At 42.0% G+C, this 17,455-nt stretch overlaps 1 protein-coding gene across 1 annotated transcript; it reads left to right on the forward strand.

The window, feature by feature from the left end:
* Positions 1–4,909: 4,909 nt before the first annotated feature.
* NEFL (neurofilament light) lies at positions 4,910–12,079 on the forward strand. Its single transcript, XM_039354196.1, has 4 exons — positions 4,910–6,059; positions 8,864–8,988; positions 10,171–10,454; positions 11,507–12,079. Exons 1-4 carry the CDS (start codon positions 4,983–4,985, stop codon positions 11,677–11,679), a joined length of 1,659 nt encoding a protein of 552 aa, XP_039210130.1. The 5' UTR covers positions 4,910–4,982; the 3' UTR covers positions 11,680–12,079.
* The last annotated feature ends 5,376 nt before the right edge of the window (positions 12,080–17,455 follow it).

A 17,455-nucleotide genomic window follows, 5' to 3' on the forward strand; every position in this document is an offset into this window, starting at 1 on the left:
CGAACTGTCACTTAAAACAATCCCTGTACTGTAGTCTCATTAACAGAAAAAGATGTTGGGAATTGCAGTTCAGCAAAATCTGGAGGGCCACACGTTCCCTACCTCCGGAATGAAGCCTCCAAATGGAGACTCGCTGGGTAGTTACAATTAAAACAGGGAGAGCAAAAAGACAAAATCTTTGCTAAAATCATTAATATCTGCCACTTGTAAAAGGGATGAATGTTGTTTTCTCCACAAAGTGGGAGAAATGCTGGTGGAATAGCAAAAAATAAAAATTAAAAAAGAGAGGTTTACCAATTAAATTTGCCTTGTGAAAGTGTAAACAAGCACACAGGATTTGCCCATTAAGATTTCAATGACACTTTCCGTGAAAGAGCTGTTTTCTCTCCAGTCTTCTAATCAGATTAAATTGTTTGGTGGATAGGAAAATTGATATTATTATGCCGAGGCATGGGATTTGGCTTGCCTTGTAAAGAAATGACAGCTGCTGAGCTTCACTGGCTTGGCATCAGCAAAATGTGGGGAGTTTGGAAAGAAGGAATAGGTTTCCGAATAAGTGAATCTGTCCTCGGCGCTTTGGTGTGCCAAAACCGAACTATTTTATTTGCATCATTCCGAAAGTGGCATACGTGCAGCAGCTGATTTTAATATTGTTTCCCATTTAGAACAAAGAATAATAGCGTTGGAAGGGACCTTGGAGACACTTTTTACAGATGTTGCTGGTATCCTGGTATCCCAGGGCTTGCACGCCCGGAAGTATATATTCTGTATTAAAAGTTCAAACAGGCTTTCCATGAACAGAGTGGAGGATGGGGAAAAAAGCTCAGAGGATGATCATGTTTTGCATGCAAGCAGATGGATAAAACCTTAGGCTAAAACCCTGGAGAGATACTGCAGATCAATACTAAGCTTGATAGGAAGGACTATCTCTCTCCTTCTCTCCTCTCCTCTCTCTATCCTACCCAACCTATGAACATTCTCTCTCTCTCCCTCTCCTTTCCTCCCTCTCTCTTCCTCCCTCTCTCTCTCATCCTTAGTGTTCTCTGAGCTTGTTGGTGGCTTTCTTGCAGACATTTCATTTCCAAACTAGGTAACATTATCAATGCACTGAAACATTTGCAAGAAAACCATCAAGCTCGGAGAGCACCAAGGACCCCACTGTTTAACCCCACTTTGGTGACTTGGCAGTGGGTAATTCTGGGAAGTTCTGAGGAGTCCAAAAATACCTGTACCTCAAGGAGCCACATGCAGGAACCTAACAGGTAATTGCCCATCACGCTAGCTGGATAAATAACTTAGCGAGGCATTCAGCACCTTCCTAATTTCTTTTTCGTGGAAGAATGTGAAGGCTTGTTAGTTGAGCTAATTAGTACTTATTTGTTTTTCCCTACAAAAATATGAGATTTATTACAGTGTATCAGCCACTGGTTCTTTGCCAAACACTACACCACACTGCTAAATGAGGACAAATTGTGTGTGGGAAAACAGCAATGGGATAGTTTGGGGGAGCAAAGGTAGATGTGTTGCAACAGATTTTATTCTCATTTTAACCTGCTTTTTTTCCCCTAAGCCTGATTAGAATTAGAGCTTTTGGAATACGTAAGAAACTTAATGCCAATCTGTGCTAGTAGATACAAGCCTCTCAACTTTGATTCACAATTCATGTTTGCATTTATCTGCTAACACTGGCTTGTAATGATGGCTTTGCATTTATCTCCTCTAGAACAAAGCAAATAGTAAAAAGGTTACACTGGTAAACCTGAAAGTTAGTGAAAAAGGTAAACTGAAGGGGGCAGACTTTACCTTCTTTTTACAAGATCAGTTGAGCAACGGTGGTTGAATGCCTAAAATATTAGCTTTTACATTTTTAACTATTTTCTCTGCTGTTATGTGTTCATGCATTTTTCATTCCTGTTCTACTTAGCTTGCACACTAAGAGGCTTCATGAATAACATTTAAGATTTCATTCAGTCCCTTGTCAACTTGTGTGCTCACTATAAATAATTCACATGGATGTTTAATATCATGCCTATAAAAGTGTCTCAGAGGAAACACAACATAGTTTCTCATCAGCTGCCTACCAGAAATACTTATTTTCTTGCGATTTAAATTGAGGAGGAATGAGTCAACTCTTGCTGGAAGTTATATAAACTACAGTTCTATGGAAACATCAGACAGAACAAGGTAGAGTAGACAGAGAGCATCCCAACTTAATATTTATGAAACTCCACTCAAGCCTAACCAGCTAATGCTTTGAGTTAAATAGGTATGGATAGGTGCATGAATGTGTGGCAAGTGAAGCTTTTAATTAAAAAAAGCAAACAATAAAAGTTGTAAATTGGCTGTAGCTGATCTATCTGTGGGAAGACAATAACCTTAAACAGCATTGCTAGGAAGATGGAGATTTGGCTGGTCAGTCAACAAAGGTATTGTGGCCCAAGATATCAGGAAGACCCCAGAACCAGAAGGAAAGACAAGAAACAATGAATGGAAACTAATCAAGGAGAGAACCAACTTAGAACTAAGGAGAAATTTCCTGACAGTGAGAACAATTAACCAGTGGAATGGCTTGCCTTCGGAAGTTATGGGTGTTCCATCACTGAGGCTTTAAAGAAGAAACTGGACAGGCACTTGTCTGGAATGGTACAAGGTCTCCTGCTTGATCTCCAAGGTCCCTTCCAATTCTGTAATTCTGTTCTGTTCTTCAGATGGAAATACCTTTGTACTAAAATAGACTCAAATGGAGCTAGATAGTTGGAGGTACAGCAAGTTGGGGAAAACAGCCATTGTCTTAGCATGTTGAGTGAACCAGTTCAGCCCATTTCAACTGGTATATATGACCTGTTGGGTCATAGCATGTTACATGAGGAGAGCAATTACGGTTTCATTAATCCAAGTTTCCTGTTCTTTGTAAACCAGTTTTTAAAAGAATATGAGGGAAAAGAGAAAAAATAAAAAATTAAGAGGGGATAGTGATGGAAAGACACCCAGTGGAAGAAAATGAGAATGGGGTGCTGGTCAGCCTTGAGAGCTAATCGCTGCTCAGCGATGACAATGAGTTGGGGAAAAGTTCTTTCTCAGCCTAAACTTGAGTAAAAAGAAGCAGCAGGGACCAATGCCAATCAGAAAGGATGACTTGCATTTATCCCTGTAGTAAAGATACAATAGGAATCAATGCAAGTCAGAAAAGATGACTCGAGTACATTACAAAACTGTTTTCTTTTGTCTTCTTTGTCTTTTCATCTTCCACAGCTTTCCTGCCTTTAAGAGCTGCACTTTTCCCTTTGGTCAAAACCAATGAAAGCAGCCTTGTTACAGGTCCATCCATCCATCCATCCATCCATCCATCCATCCATCCATCCATCTATCGAATTGTCTTGAGACATGTCAACAAGTGGCATATTCTCTGAATTGAGAAGATAAACAGGGCTGGAGCTGATTGGGAGATCTCTAGATTAGGTTAAAGTCAATTTTAACCTAAGAACCTTGAAAGATGGGTTGTGCTTAGGGTTAATATTGGATGGAAATTAAAAAAAAAAATCTGGATGCCAATTGCAAGTCATTTTGATAATGCTGCCAACAAAACCGCCAAGAATTTGGTCATCAGGAGCTAAGTTCCACCAGACAATGTCTTTAATTTCCACCTTCCTAGTTTCAGGCTAATATTCAAACCTGTATCCCACACTGGTTTCATGAACCAAGAGACTCTGTTTGGACTCTGCTCCATTCCCAATGGACATTGTAGACTTTGTCACAGTCACTGCTTGGGACTGCTTTGAATAAGCCATCCATATGACTTAATTAATGGATGGTGACAAAGGAAGGATCTCCTTCTTCTAGCATGCATCCAGAAGCAGCCATGAACTACTGGTAATCCTTGCCTTTCAACCACAACTGGAACCAGTATTTCTATTGCTAAGCCGTGCAATTGTTAAGGCACCCCTTTTTACAACGTTTATTGCCATGGTTGCTGAGCGAATTTGGGTCCTCCTCTTGATTTTATAGGTTGGAATCTGGCTGGGAAGGTGACAAAGTGGCAATCAGGTGACTGCAGGACTCTGCAACCATTGGAAATGCATGCCCTTTGCCAAGCACCTGAATTCTGATCACGTGACCTTGGGGATGCTGCAATGGTTATAAGTGCAAGGAATGGTCATACAGCGGAACCTCAGTACACGTTAATTGGTACTAGGAGGTGCAAAAGAATCCTAAAAAGGACGGGTCTCAAATAAACCACGTGGCTTAACTGTCTGCCTGTCCCTTTTCCTATGTCAGTCATCTTCCCAGCATGACCAACTTCCTGTCCGCCCTCTGGCTCCCCCATTGACTCTGCTTGTCAAAAGGTCGCCCCAAGGGGATCACGTGACCCCGGGACACTGCAACCGTCATAAATACATGCCAGTTTCCAAGCATCTGAATTTTGATCAGGTGACCGTGGAGGAACGCTGCAACCCTTATAAGGGTGGGAAAAAAGGGCCATAACTCACGAGTCCCTTTTTTTGTAACTTCTTCGCTAAACGAACCGATTGTCAGTTGAGAACTATCCACGGAAGGGAAGAGGGATGGAGAAAGGGCCGGCAGGGAATGAATTTTCCTGGCCCAAGGGACGGCTGCCTGGTTCAGCTGGCTGTGACAAGGGAGGCGACCGGATCGCGCGGAGTGGCACCGGCTAAAGAAGGGCGAGGCTGGTCGAGGAATGGGTGGATCTGCTTGTCTAGTGGAGGGAGGGAGGGAGGGGGGAGGGAAGGAGAGGATCTTCCAGGCTGAGCGAAAGAGCCAGCGCGGATTCAGCTCCTCCTTCCTTGCGGAGAGCCGCTGCCTTCTCGGCGCTGGGCCCGAGGGCTGGGGGGGGGGGGCGCCGCCTGGGCTGCGTCAGAGGCTCCCCGGCGGTATAAATAGGGGCGGGCGGCAGTGCCCAGCCGCAGAGCGGTCTCCCTCGGCCAGGTGGCAGCTTCGCGTCCTCCCTCCTCCCCTTCCCCGCCATGAGTACCTTCGGCTACGAGACGTACTTCCCCTCCTACAAGCGGCGCTTCGTGGAGAGCGCGCCCCGAGTGCATCACCTCTCCAGCGTCCGGAGCACCGGCGGCGGCGGCGGCGGCGGCGGCTATGGAGCGGCTCGCTCGACCTACTCCAGCCTCTCGGCGCCCGTCTCCTCCGTCTCGGTCCGGCGCAGCTACACCTCCTCCTCTTCCTCCCTGCTCCTGCCGCCCTCGGTGGAAAGCCTGGACCTGACGCAGGTGGCGGCCATCAGCAACGACCTGAAGGCCATCCGCAGCCAGGAGAAAGCCCAGCTGCAGGACCTCAACGACCGCTTCGCCTGCTTCATCGAGCGCGTCCACGAGCTGGAGCAGCAGAACAAGGTGCTGGAGGCCGAGCTGATGGTGCTGCGGCAGAAGCACAGCGAGCCCTCCCGCTTCCGCGCCCTCTACGAGCAGGAGATCCGCGAGCTGCGCCTGGCCACCGAGGAGGCCAACCACGAGAAGCAGGCGCTGCAGGGCGAGCGCGAGAGCCTGGAGGAGACGCTGCGGGCTCTGCAGGCGCGCTACGAGGAGGAGGTGCTCAGCCGCGAGGACGCCGAGGGCCGCCTGCTGGAGGTGCGCAAAAGCGCCGACGAGGCGGCCCTGGCCCGCGCCGAGCTGGAGAAGCGCATCGACAGCCTGCTGGACGAGCTGGCCTTCCTGAAGAAGGTGCACGAAGAGGAGCTGGCCGAGCTGCAGGCCCAGATCCAGTACGCTCACCTCTCCGTCGAGATGGACGTCTCGGCCAAGCCCGACCTCTCCTCCGCCCTGCGCGACATCCGCTCCCAGTACGAGAAGCTGGCCGCGCGCAACATGCAGAACGCCGAGGAGTGGTTCCGCAGCCGCTTCACCGTCCTCACCGAGAGCGCCGCCAAGAACACCGACGCCGTCCGAGCCGCCAAGGACGAGGTCTCCGAGAGCCGCCGCCTCCTCAAGGCCAAGACGCTGGAGATCGAGGCCACCCGCGGCATGAACGAAGCCCTGGAGAAGCAGCTGCAGGAGCTGGAGGAGAAGCAGAGCGCCGATCTCGCCGCCCTGCAGGTGGGCTGGGTTGGGGTCTCTCTCTCTCTCTCTCTCTCTCTCTCTCTCTCTCTCTCTCTCCCCCCTCTCTCTCTCATCAAGGGGGCTGTTTGCAGAGAGCAGCCCCGTCTCCACGACTGACGCAGCCTTTCCCTCTTGCTCTCCAAAAGCGCACGGGGATTCCTGAACTTCCCATCCACTTTCCTCCTCCTCCCCCCCCCTCGCCGTTGCTTTCAGATCCCCCCCTCTAAATGTGGGGAGCCCCTGCAACAGATAGCGTGATTGACAGCTGCGCTTTGTCCCTCCACCCCGGTGACAGAAGGCGCAACTTTCTTTCAGCTTCTGTCTTTCTGTCGCAGCTGGGGGAGGTTGCAAGGCTTGCTTTGATCCGGAGTGGCTTCGGTTGTGCGGGCACCTTGTTGCGCTAAGCTAAGGCGCTTTTTCAGGGAGCAAGGAACGGTCGTTTTCCAATTCCAGCTTTCCATTCTTTTTTTTTTTTTTTACCCTTTTCTGACGAAAGGGGAAAAGTGGAATTGCTGCGCAGTGACTTTTGGTGCTAGCTCCAGGGAGCTATTTAAATGGAAGCGGCTTGTCTTCTTTTTTAAGCCTCTCCCGAGGATAGGAAAATGCTGTGGGATTCTCGGTGCTGTCTTAGTTTTTTTTGTTGTTGTTGTTCTGGCAGAAACTAGCTAACATTATCAATGCTGATGCAAAAAAACGAAAGAGCAAAAGAGGGCAAGAGAGCAAAAAATGCTCCCTTGCTGGCTAGTAGGACTCACTTCTGAGTTGTGTCACAGACCACAGGTTAGTTAAAGTTGGGTAGAGTGCCCAATCTTAAAGATGGTGGTGGTGGTGGTGGTGGTGGTGGTGGTGGTGGTGGTGGTGGTGGTGGTGGGCGGGTTGTAAGGAGAGCAGATTTGCAGTGGCTTAGTTCTGAAATCTTTTCAGCTTTCCACTCTTGAAAATGATTCTGTTTGTGCAGAAGAATTAATAGAGAGCAGATATTCCAAACCACTTCTGGGATTTACTACAGTGCTACATTTTAAAACTGTTTAGTGTAGAGGTGGAATATGGTTGGACTCCTTATAAGCTAGTGGGTAGAAAAGAAAGAGGAGTTTAACCGTGCACATCCAATTAGCTGGCAATATTCACTATAGCTAAAATCCCACAAACACTTCCTGCTAGGTCAGAGGTCCCCAACCTTTTGCGCACCAGGGACCGGTTCCGTGGAGAAAGGCTTTTTCTGTGGACCAGAGAGTGCATAGTTTTGTGTGCTGCCTGCATCCCATAGATGGGGCTTTGCTTGTTTTTGCGGACCGGTTGCTGGCATGGCATGGCCCGGTACCGGGTTGGGGACCCCTGTGCTAGGTGAATCCAAACTGAGAATAAAATCAGAGAACGTGTGTTGCTTGTAGTAAAGCTGTTTAGTTGCTTTAAAGTTCTGCATCAGCTCAAATTTGCTTGGTGGTTTCAATAGCTGTGTCACATCCTGCAAAAGCTGTTTTGTGACCTTTGAATGCAACAGACAACAACTGCAGCAGTTTCCAGGCAGGCAATGGTGCAATGCACCAACCAGCTCCAGAAGTCATTGCCCACCTCTGCCACACCCAAATTGACATAGGAGTTGTCCAGCATCTGAGGTGCTGAAATGGATGGCTACTTGTTATTAGCCATGACAGCCAAATATGCAATAGCTGTATCCTTTTAAATGGAAAGGGAACTATTATGCGTAGGGTCCAACAAAGCTATGTTCTGGAATAGTTATATATGAATGATAACTATATAAAATGTTAACAGTTTGTGCCTTTTAATCAATACAATATAAGGCTCAGTTATAAAACTCACTTTGACTGAAACTACTTTTCAATTACTTCTAATTAATATGAACTTATCTAACAGCTCAAATTAGAATATGACTGAGCAGTATGCTTAGCTGTACACACACATGCTTAACCTTTAATAGCTAGTTTGTACAACTTCATAAGTTTCAAATAGCTAACCAAAATCAATATTAATCAAGATCGGCATATTTTCTAAGTATTACCATTAGGCTTTTATCTGATTTTTCTAAGTGCGTTGTATGGATATAATGATTAAGCAGAAATACTTTGTCTTGAGATGGTCTGGTTATAGATGAATTTATTATAAACCTTCAGTATTATAAATACTGATGCGAGAAATTCCAATCAATTTGATAAATGGCACTTCTAAGTGGACATGCTTGGGATTAGCTCTGCCTGTCATCTTAAGTAATTTATGAGCTTGAATGGAAGGTTAGCTCAATTCTTAACACAGGTATTTTTAACAGCCTTGTTAAAGAAAATGATGATTTATAACCTTAGATTGGCTGCTGGCTTAAAATGGATCCATAACATTCACCAGTGCTTAAGTTAAGAAAGATTAACGCATCAGATTGAATTTGGGAAAATTACTCTTAGTATGGCTTAATTTGGGCATATGTTGCATATGAATAAACTGCAGTTCTCCTGGCTTGCCTATCATCTAAATTATTTACCATGTTTTGCTAAATATAATGAACCAAGAACTATGGCTTATGGAGAATTACATTTTGGTCTAAGGAACAGAGCCTTTAAAGAGTTTAAATAGCGTAAAGTGTTTTATTTTGTTTTAAATATACGCAACCTTGGAACAAAATCAGTAACATAGGAACGTGAGGTTTGGATATCCAGATGAACCCTTTCACTGAAGTGGAGATAAATTCTTCCTTGCCGTGACAAAACCAAGCTTTTTGGCCAGTAAAAAAATATTTGAGCTTTGCAAATCTAAGTGAGATTATACATTTAACCATTCCTTATTTTCAACAGGATACAGTTAATAAATTAGAAAATGAACTGAGAACCACAAAGAGTGAAATGGCACGGTATCTGAAAGAATACCAGGATCTCCTGAATGTGAAAATGGCTCTGGACATCGAAATTGCAGCATATAGGTAATTCCTAAAGAAAGAAATGAGCTGAGAAGCATAAATATATTTCATTTCATTTTCGGTTGGGGAAATACATCTTTCCTGTTTTCAAATGTATCATATTGGCTGCATTAACTTGCTTCTGAATTAACCCATTTCCTGGGTTCACAAAACACCTTTAGCTATCCTTCTTTAATTGTCCTTGTTAAGCTAGTATGTACTTGGAGTGTATGTTTTATTTTCCAGTCTTTTTCTTCCTCAATAGTTTATAAATTCCATTCAGAGAAAACTGTTGATATGCTTAGAGTGTGATGTATATCAGTGCACTGGACTACACATTATATGGAACATGACATCAGTGCTCAAGAGTGACAGTATATATGAACATTTTGCTGCATAGCAGTTCCAGGCTATAGGCATGGAATATGTGAGAGGCAGTTTGCCTTGTTTTCGTACTATCAGATGAATGCTGAGAGATATTATGCAATACACTGCGACAGAAATATATTGCAAATAATCTCCCACTCTCGCCAAAGAAAATGCAAAATTTAAGATTATAGTAGTACAGAAATTCCCAACAAGTTTCTTGTTTTGACTAATGCCCCCATCAGAGTTCAGGTTAACTATGCATTAAACCTGGAAGATAAAACTACCAGCATTTCTCTTTGTACTGGGTTGATGCATAGATTTGATGCCTTTGCTCTTTTTTTCTTGCTCAGATAATTGGAGAGGGGGCTGCCTAACCATTCAAGAGACACAGACAGAATGTCAATCTGCACTGCCCTATTTTTGTAAATGTCCCATTTCATTCTCAGAATCAGATTCTTCCATCTCTTTGGGAAAAGAGAAATAAAAGACGATCCGAGCCTGAAAAAATTATTTATATTTTGAGCTGGAATCTTACGGGAAAATTAGGATATACTTTTCACTTATTGGTAAATAAGTTTCAAAGAGGTGAAGGGCCCCGTCACCTGGCTTTAGTATTAGTTGATTAATCATCACAGCTTCTGTTTATACTTATTTATTCTGTGGGTGCTTTTATGGTTTTAACGTTTTTAATTTTTTTTTTTAGAATTGTAAGCCACTCAGAGTTTCTTGGCTGAGTTGAGCGGCTATAGAAAACGAACGAATGAACGAATGAATGAATGAATGAACGAATGAATGAAATATCAATGGCAGTGAAGAAGTGTGCCTTTTGTCTTCTAGAAAACTGCTGGAAGGTGAAGAAACTCGGCTCAGTTTCACAAGTGTGGGAAACATAAGCAGCGGCTACACACAGTCAGCTGGAATCTTTGGAAGATCGGCCTACGGGGGTTTACAGAGCAGTTCCTACTTAATGTCAGCTCGTTCCTTCCCCGCCTATTATTCAAGCCATGTGCAAGAAGAACAGATAGATGTCGAGGAGACGATTGAGGCAACTAAGATGGAGGAGGCCAAAGAAACTCCCCCTTCAGAAGGAGAGGAAGAAGGCGAAGGAGAGGAAGAAGAAGGTAATTTTGGGCAGAAAAAATAAATAAATTCTGAAATGTGTTGGGTTACATTTGCACACCAAGCTTAAAGTAAATATCTGAAATCAAGGGTGCACAGCGCTAGGGAATTTTACTCATGTAATTTTACCAGGTCTACCCTAACCACACATAAAGTGGGATCAAATCTTTCCCCAAATTTTGGGATGGATGGAGCTTGAATTCAAGGTTTGGCGTCATCTTTAAGTGTGTAGTCTACCTCTGAATTCAGTGATAAATTTCGTATGGCAATGATCTTTTTTTTTTCTTTTGCATTTTTTGGGGACAAATCTCTCATGCATTGATTTAAAATAAAGGATGAGATAACCGAGCAAAATGCCAAATGATTGAAACCTTTATTTTTTTTCCTCCTTCAAAATGCATGCCAAGATTTATTGTGTAGATTGCGATTGATTGAAATGTGCAGTTCTGCTCGTTTGATTAGAATTAATCAAAGGAGCAAATAACACCACTATGAATTATTAAAACTAAAAGAATAAAAGGGGTTTTGAAGCCTGAATAAACACTGAACATAACTTGGATTTGCATATTCTCTTTTCCTCCTTCTTTGCTGAATATGTATTTTTCTGTCATGTGCTACTGTTGCTTTGATCCATGAAAGCAAACATCGAATTACTCATTTTTTGAAGAATTCTACTGCAGATCAAGGATGTTTTATTTGTTGATATCTTGCCTTTTCCAAGTACAAATATCAAGCGACAGCCAACATTTTCTAACTTTGGATTCAGAACCTTAAATGTTGTCTAGCTCATTGGACAAATCCCATTCCATGTAATCTGTGCAATTTAGAAGCTAGAAAGAATTCTGTGTATTACAGACCAGTTTTAACTTGGCTTGAGCATGCTGATTTTTAAGAGATGCCTAAACCTTTTTTTAAGATATTATATTGCATATCTTTTCAATAGGTTTGAACCAAATTTGTGCCTTGTTATTCTCAAGTTATTTTATAGTGGTAATCAGACCCTATGCTGTAATCTTATATTCCAAACTTTTGTCTTTTCTCTCTCTTTATTCAGAAGCTAAGGAAGAAACCGAAGAGGGTGAGGAGGAAGGTGGAGAAGGTGAAGGAGAGGAAGGGGAAGGAGAAGAAGAGGGTGAGGAAGCAGACGAGGGAGTTAAAAAGGAAGAGGAAGATGAACAAGAAAAATCTAGTGGAGAAGTAACTCCAAAGCAGCAGAAGAAGGATTGATCTGAATCAACTTGTGTGCTGGTTTCTCAGATAGTGGGCTAGAATTGCTACATCGTATATTTAAATTACAAATATGTTCTTGCGTTTTAAATAATTTAATTATTTATCTATCCTTTTTTTTGTTTTGATGCAAAGTAACCCGAATGCTTGCAGAGTGTCAGGCTGGCTTACCGCCAAACCATGCATGGTATTATTCTTATGAGCCCCACATCAATGTGCAATTTGGCTGATTTCAAACCTTAATGTCTGAGGGGAAAATAAATTAAGAGAAGTGGAATGTATTGGTGGGGTGGGGGAAAATATGTCTGAGGTTAGACTTGTTCTGGAAACCATGAATCGGAAAAACAATGAAATCTGTGCAATCAAGCTGATCAATAAAGTTACAGAGCTGCATAAACAACTTTCAGTGTTAAGTATTTCTTAACTAATTCCAAAAGAGATGCCTCGATGTTTATAACATTCCATATAAAACAAGGCAGTGAAATGGACCACATGGTTCCATGGATGACTTTCTAGAAGGAATGAACTAGAAACAAGGAAAGACAGGTTTTTTTTATTGGTCCACTAAACTTGTGGGAAGAAATTGGGTCAAGATCTCTGATAGAACCTATCTCTAGTGGATTGTTAGGAAAATAGATTATAATAATTTCCCCAGATACAGTCTTTAGTATCCTCAGAAAACAAAACTGGGAATAGTCTCCAACAGATGAGATAGTTGCTGAGTTCACACAACATGTTTATGTAGTTCATGAGATCATGCTGCATGAATTACTAAGGACCAGTCAGGAAAGGGTTTGTTTGAATTCTAAAGAATCCCACGTGTTACTCTTGTCACTTGTGCAAACACTAAAATATGTCAGTAATGGGGAAGATTCCAAATTTTAGCTAGTCTGGCTTTCAAGAAAAAGTTGAAGATACAGAATGACTGATGAAACAAGCCTTGTCATTATAGAATTCCATGTTCAGCCTTGACAGCTCAACCTGATCCCAGCACTTAAACCATGGCTACTTTTGCCTCTCCGCCCAATAGGAAAAAGGCCAATGAGGTAAAGAAGTTCTCCCAGGAGTCTTCTAGTACAAGGGTTCATGCGGTGGTAATAGGCTACTATCAGAATATAATACTATTATAAGGTACAGTATATAAACACAGGAAGCCCCATTGAAGATGGTCAAAAACAAAAGTTCTAGTCCCACTTTAGGCATGAAAGCCAGCTAGGTAAGTTTAGGCCAGACACTAGGAGACTGTAAGATCTAGTCCCGCCTTAGACATGAAAGCCAGCTAGATGACTTTCCAATCCCCAGAAGATTGTGAGTTCTAGTCCAGCCTTAGACATGAAGGCTGGCTGGTTGGCTGACTTTGGGCCAATTATTTTCTCTCAGTCTAAGCCAACTGAAAGGGTTGTGGGGAAAATGGAGGAAAGAGCATTAGGTATGTTAGTTATCTTGAGTTATTTATAAAAATAATACAGGCCAGATAAAAATACATCAGTAAAATACAGATGAAATATCTGCATGAAAGCAACCAAGCTCAGAGCACCAAGAACTCCACGGATTATATATTTTCTCAAAACTGCTGGAAAAAAAAAAAAGGTCGACTTAATAGCTGATTGAACTGTGCAAATGTATGCATGTTATTGTGTCCAACACTTTCAGAGTGAAAACAGATTGTGCCAGAGCCAAACTGATGTGATGCTTAAAGGAATTCTGAAGAGAATGTCTCAAGGACCTGTTAAAGCTCTTTGCAGAGCACACACAAAAAAATAACAAATAGATACACTAGGAAAAGCAGTTAGACATTAATTTTTTTTATTAATTTGTTTGACAATATTTCTAATCCACTCCAATACAAAATGATCCAGGATCCTGAAATAATACTGTCTAGGGAAGGGGTGTAGGGAGACAGGGAAAAACAAAACAAAACAGGGCAGAATGGAGGTTTCCATCTTTCAAAGTCTACTGATCCAGAGTTCCCAAAAGGTTTTATCTCTGTCTATGCTGGCTGGGACTGATGGGAGATGAAGTCCAATATATTGGATGGCACCCTGGCGTTTTCCATGGAAAAAACAAGGCTCCCCTTAGGGGCATGAATTATTCATTGCTTTCCCCCAATGTTCAGGTTTTACATAGGTCAGACCCTTCATATTTTCTTTTCCCATTTGGAGCCAGGATTTTATTCCTTATTTACACTGTGCAGGAGGAGAGGTTGATGGACGTGAATATCAACTGAAGCACTGTGGAATTGTGTTGATGTCATGGATATTGCACACGTGTACAAAACTGCTTTCCTTTGCATGATTTGAAAAGAAGGAGTGAAACACAGGTCGTCCTTGACCACAACTTTGACCACAATTTCTGTTGCTAAGCCAGGTTTTTATTGATTTTATGACTTTTTTTTTGCTCTTAAGTAAATCACTGCAGTAAAATGGGCATTGCAAAGCACAAAAATGGCCGCCGCCACGCCACTGGGCACAGAAACAAGGCACTGCGCCACGCAAGAATGGGGCAGGGCTAGTGAGTATCATGCGGGCACTAGCCCCGCCATGATTGCAGCATGCATGTGCTTGCAGCCCCATGCACATGCACACGCAGATATGTAAAATACTTCCCTCTCCCTTTTCCTCCAGTCCGCCAACCGACCAAGGTTGGTGGCCTCTGCTCTAAAGTATAGGAAATCAAATCACATTTATCTTGTGAGAAAATCAAACAAACAGCTTCCAATTATAGTGATGTTTACAGACAATGCTAGAAACAAACCAATTATACAGAACCTCCAGATCTATTGAGTTTAACTCTGGGACCGACAATTTAAGGTCTTCCCAATTGGACTAGAGATCCTAGTGTTTTGCTGTTTATCATAATGGTTGTGTTTAGTGAGGGCTGAAACAAGCACCCCAATGCTTAGCAGAATCTGTTTTTACCTTTTACTGTTTAAGCTATTGACCAATTATTGAAAAACAACACTAAACATTGGCTGAGAAAGAGAATACCGTAAACGCTAACCGATTTTCAATCGACATTAAGTCCCCTCTTTTGTTCATCTCTTCCCAAAATCCAGTTCTTGCATTCATTTGTTTGAAAGAAGAGATTCTTCATTTAGAAGTATGTTCCCCTTGAATTCAGTGCAAATAGTGCATCTTTCCCATATCAAATATAAAAAAAAACAATTCTGCTTTATCTGCTTCATTTACAAGCTCACTGTGACTTTTGTGGAATCAGTACTACAAACTGAAGGAAAGCTAAGCATCTAGAAACAGGATAACCCAGGATTTTCCCCCCCTCTGATGCAACTATCAGTCACTAGGAATAATCCATTATGTTTATGAACTCTGGAGTTAGACCAGGTTTTTTTTTTGACACATTGAAATGAAAGAGAGAAGGAAAGTAGGCAACTTCCAAAGAGAAGGAAACCAACAATAGCAATAACAAAGGGAACAAGGCAGGGCACGACTTTGTTGGCTATTCAAAGGGCTACTTAGCAAATAGGAGGTGGAAGGAATTGACATCCAAGTTATTTTTCCCTTCTTCATCCCCTTTTGATTTACACGTCCCTCTCTCCTAGCAACTCGGTTGTTTAAAAATCTTAAAGATGACAAAAGCAGTAAGCAACAAAAATGAAGAACAGACGACGAGAAGGACAAAACTGGATGGAAGCAAAGGAGAACAACCTACACCAAGGGTAGGCAACCTTGGCATCATCTATCTCCAATCTACAACACAGTCCTTTCAGCAGTTCCAAGAAGGCTCCAGACCCATTTGCACTGCTTAGGTGACCCTGAGGGTACAGATAAACCTCCAAGTGGCCTCAACTACTCTCTAAAAGAATGCAATTGACCAGCTGTCTGCAAGGAATATAAATCCTTCCATTCCCCGACTAGTCAGAGCTGAAGAAGCTTCTTGGATGAGAACGAAAGAGCTTCAAAGAAAAACAAGAAAGTCCAGTTGCCTCTTGAAAAAACACCTCTGGGACAACCATGACCTGGATGACTGAGAATCTCCATAGACGTTCCATAACTTATTTCATCAATTCTAGTGGTTCTATTTGAACATAATGTTAGGCTTGTTGAATAATCATTCTGGTAGGTTGTCCTTGTGGCTTACCATGTTGTGGGAACTCAGTCTGTTCGGTTAATTATTATTTCAATAATGCCAGAAAATTAATTAAAATTATTTCAGAAACCAATTAAGCCTGTTGAGAGAGTGTAACATAGCTCTTGTTGTTAACAAGCACAGTGGAACAATTTTGTTGCATTTAGGTTTATTGGTGGGCTATCTAAAATTGATCAGTTGGCCAACGAGCAAGCAGGATGCTGGATTAGATAGTTGTTTGAGCAAATATAGCTCCTTCTTAAAGAATCCTTCTGATTCTTCTTAAATCATGATGTTTAGAATAGGAATATGCATTATTAATCCCATTTTGGATTCATACTGAAGGTCCAGAAACTGAGATGAGTTCCTAGGATGGGCTATGGTTTGTCCATTGTGACACAGAACTGCAAACTTGCCAAAAACTCTTTAGGTTTTTGGTGTGCTCTTATAGAAGATGCTGTTAGCTCCTGGATCCTTTCATGTTCTTTGAGTCTGAGTATCTCATCAATATCTCAGCTGGTATTTAATTTATTGATACTACTGAACAGTTAGTTAATGCTGAGACATTTTCTCTCCCCACCCAAAATATCTCAGAGATTGAGGAAGTTATAAAGAGGTAAACCTTCTAAAATTGGGCAGTACATTGGGTGCTTATTTTCTTCTAAAGCAACTTTTCCTAACACAACCCCATATTAACATATCAAATCCCACCAATATCATGGGAATTGCAGTTCAATGGACTAGAAGGGCTGGACTATAATTGTAGTTTGCATTGAAATTAAATTCTTTTTGTAACAACATATATACCTTTGGGGGGGGGGCATTGTGAAACATCCTATCTTTATTGGAAATTGCATTCTCTGTTCCTTCATATTATCCAATGTTAAAATACAAACATTGGTTCACATTGTACAAACTTGTTCAAATTCATCCTCACCATTTAAAGGATTTAGTTCAGGATGCCTTGTAAGCTTATCTATTTCCTAGTGAGCTTAATTTTTCACTCCAAGATATATGTGTATGCACCCATGCTTAAAACGGACACAAATTCAGATTTCTTTTAAAAGCAATATTCGGGATATGGACTCAAGTGATTATATATATATATATATATATATATATATATATATATTGCAATTCAACTATTGTGACCTAACTGCAGAAAAAAAGAGAAATCTCTTGGGGCCAAATTATATATTATTTTAAAACAAACTTCCCATTTATTTTTTTGTTTTGTTGATTCTTCTGGGAGAACTGGATACATACAGTTTATTTTACTTCTTTCCACATGTACAACTACACCCATACGCATGTACATATGCCTAATATTGGGGCAGGGTTGAGGAGAGAAGCAGAGAATTACATTTCCTGTTGCAGGGATTTCCTTCCAGTTTGTGAACCTCAAAAACACTAAATTGTAATTGTGTGTGTGTGGGGGGAGAAAGATTTAATTCCAAGAGCTACTGGTTTTTGTTACTTTTACTTGTCTTTGAGGTGTTTCTTCCCTGCAAAGTAGCATTTGAGCACTAAGTATTCCTGCAGATGTGGATGAATTGGGAGGGTGCAATTTCAAATGTCCTACTGCAGTATAGTTTTTCAAGTTCTGTGCTCTTAGGTAACTGCAAAGACCTTCCCTAGCTCCTAAAATGTTGGACTTCAGAGAGAAAGCAAAGATTCAAGCAATCCAGGC

Source organism: Crotalus tigris, unplaced genomic scaffold, assembly GCF_016545835.1.
Source record: "Crotalus tigris isolate CLP2741 ecotype Arizona unplaced genomic scaffold, ASM1654583v1 scf7180000018549.3470463, whole genome shotgun sequence".
Taxonomy (NCBI): domain Eukaryota; kingdom Metazoa; phylum Chordata; class Lepidosauria; order Squamata; family Viperidae; genus Crotalus; species Crotalus tigris.

Excerpts from the sequence above, each read along its gene's own strand:
- NEFL (XM_039354196.1), top strand. The coding sequence starts at position 4,983 with ATGAGTACCTTCGGCTACGAGACGTACTTCCCCTCCTACAAGCGGCGC. Across the intron at positions 6,060-8,863 it reads CCGATCTCGCCGCCCTGCAG|GATACAGTTAATAAATTAGA; the intron begins GTGGGCTGGGTT and ends TATTTTCAACAG. Across the intron at positions 10,455-11,506 it reads CGAAGGAGAGGAAGAAGAAG|AAGCTAAGGAAGAAACCGAA; the intron begins GTAATTTTGGGC and ends CTCTTTATTCAG.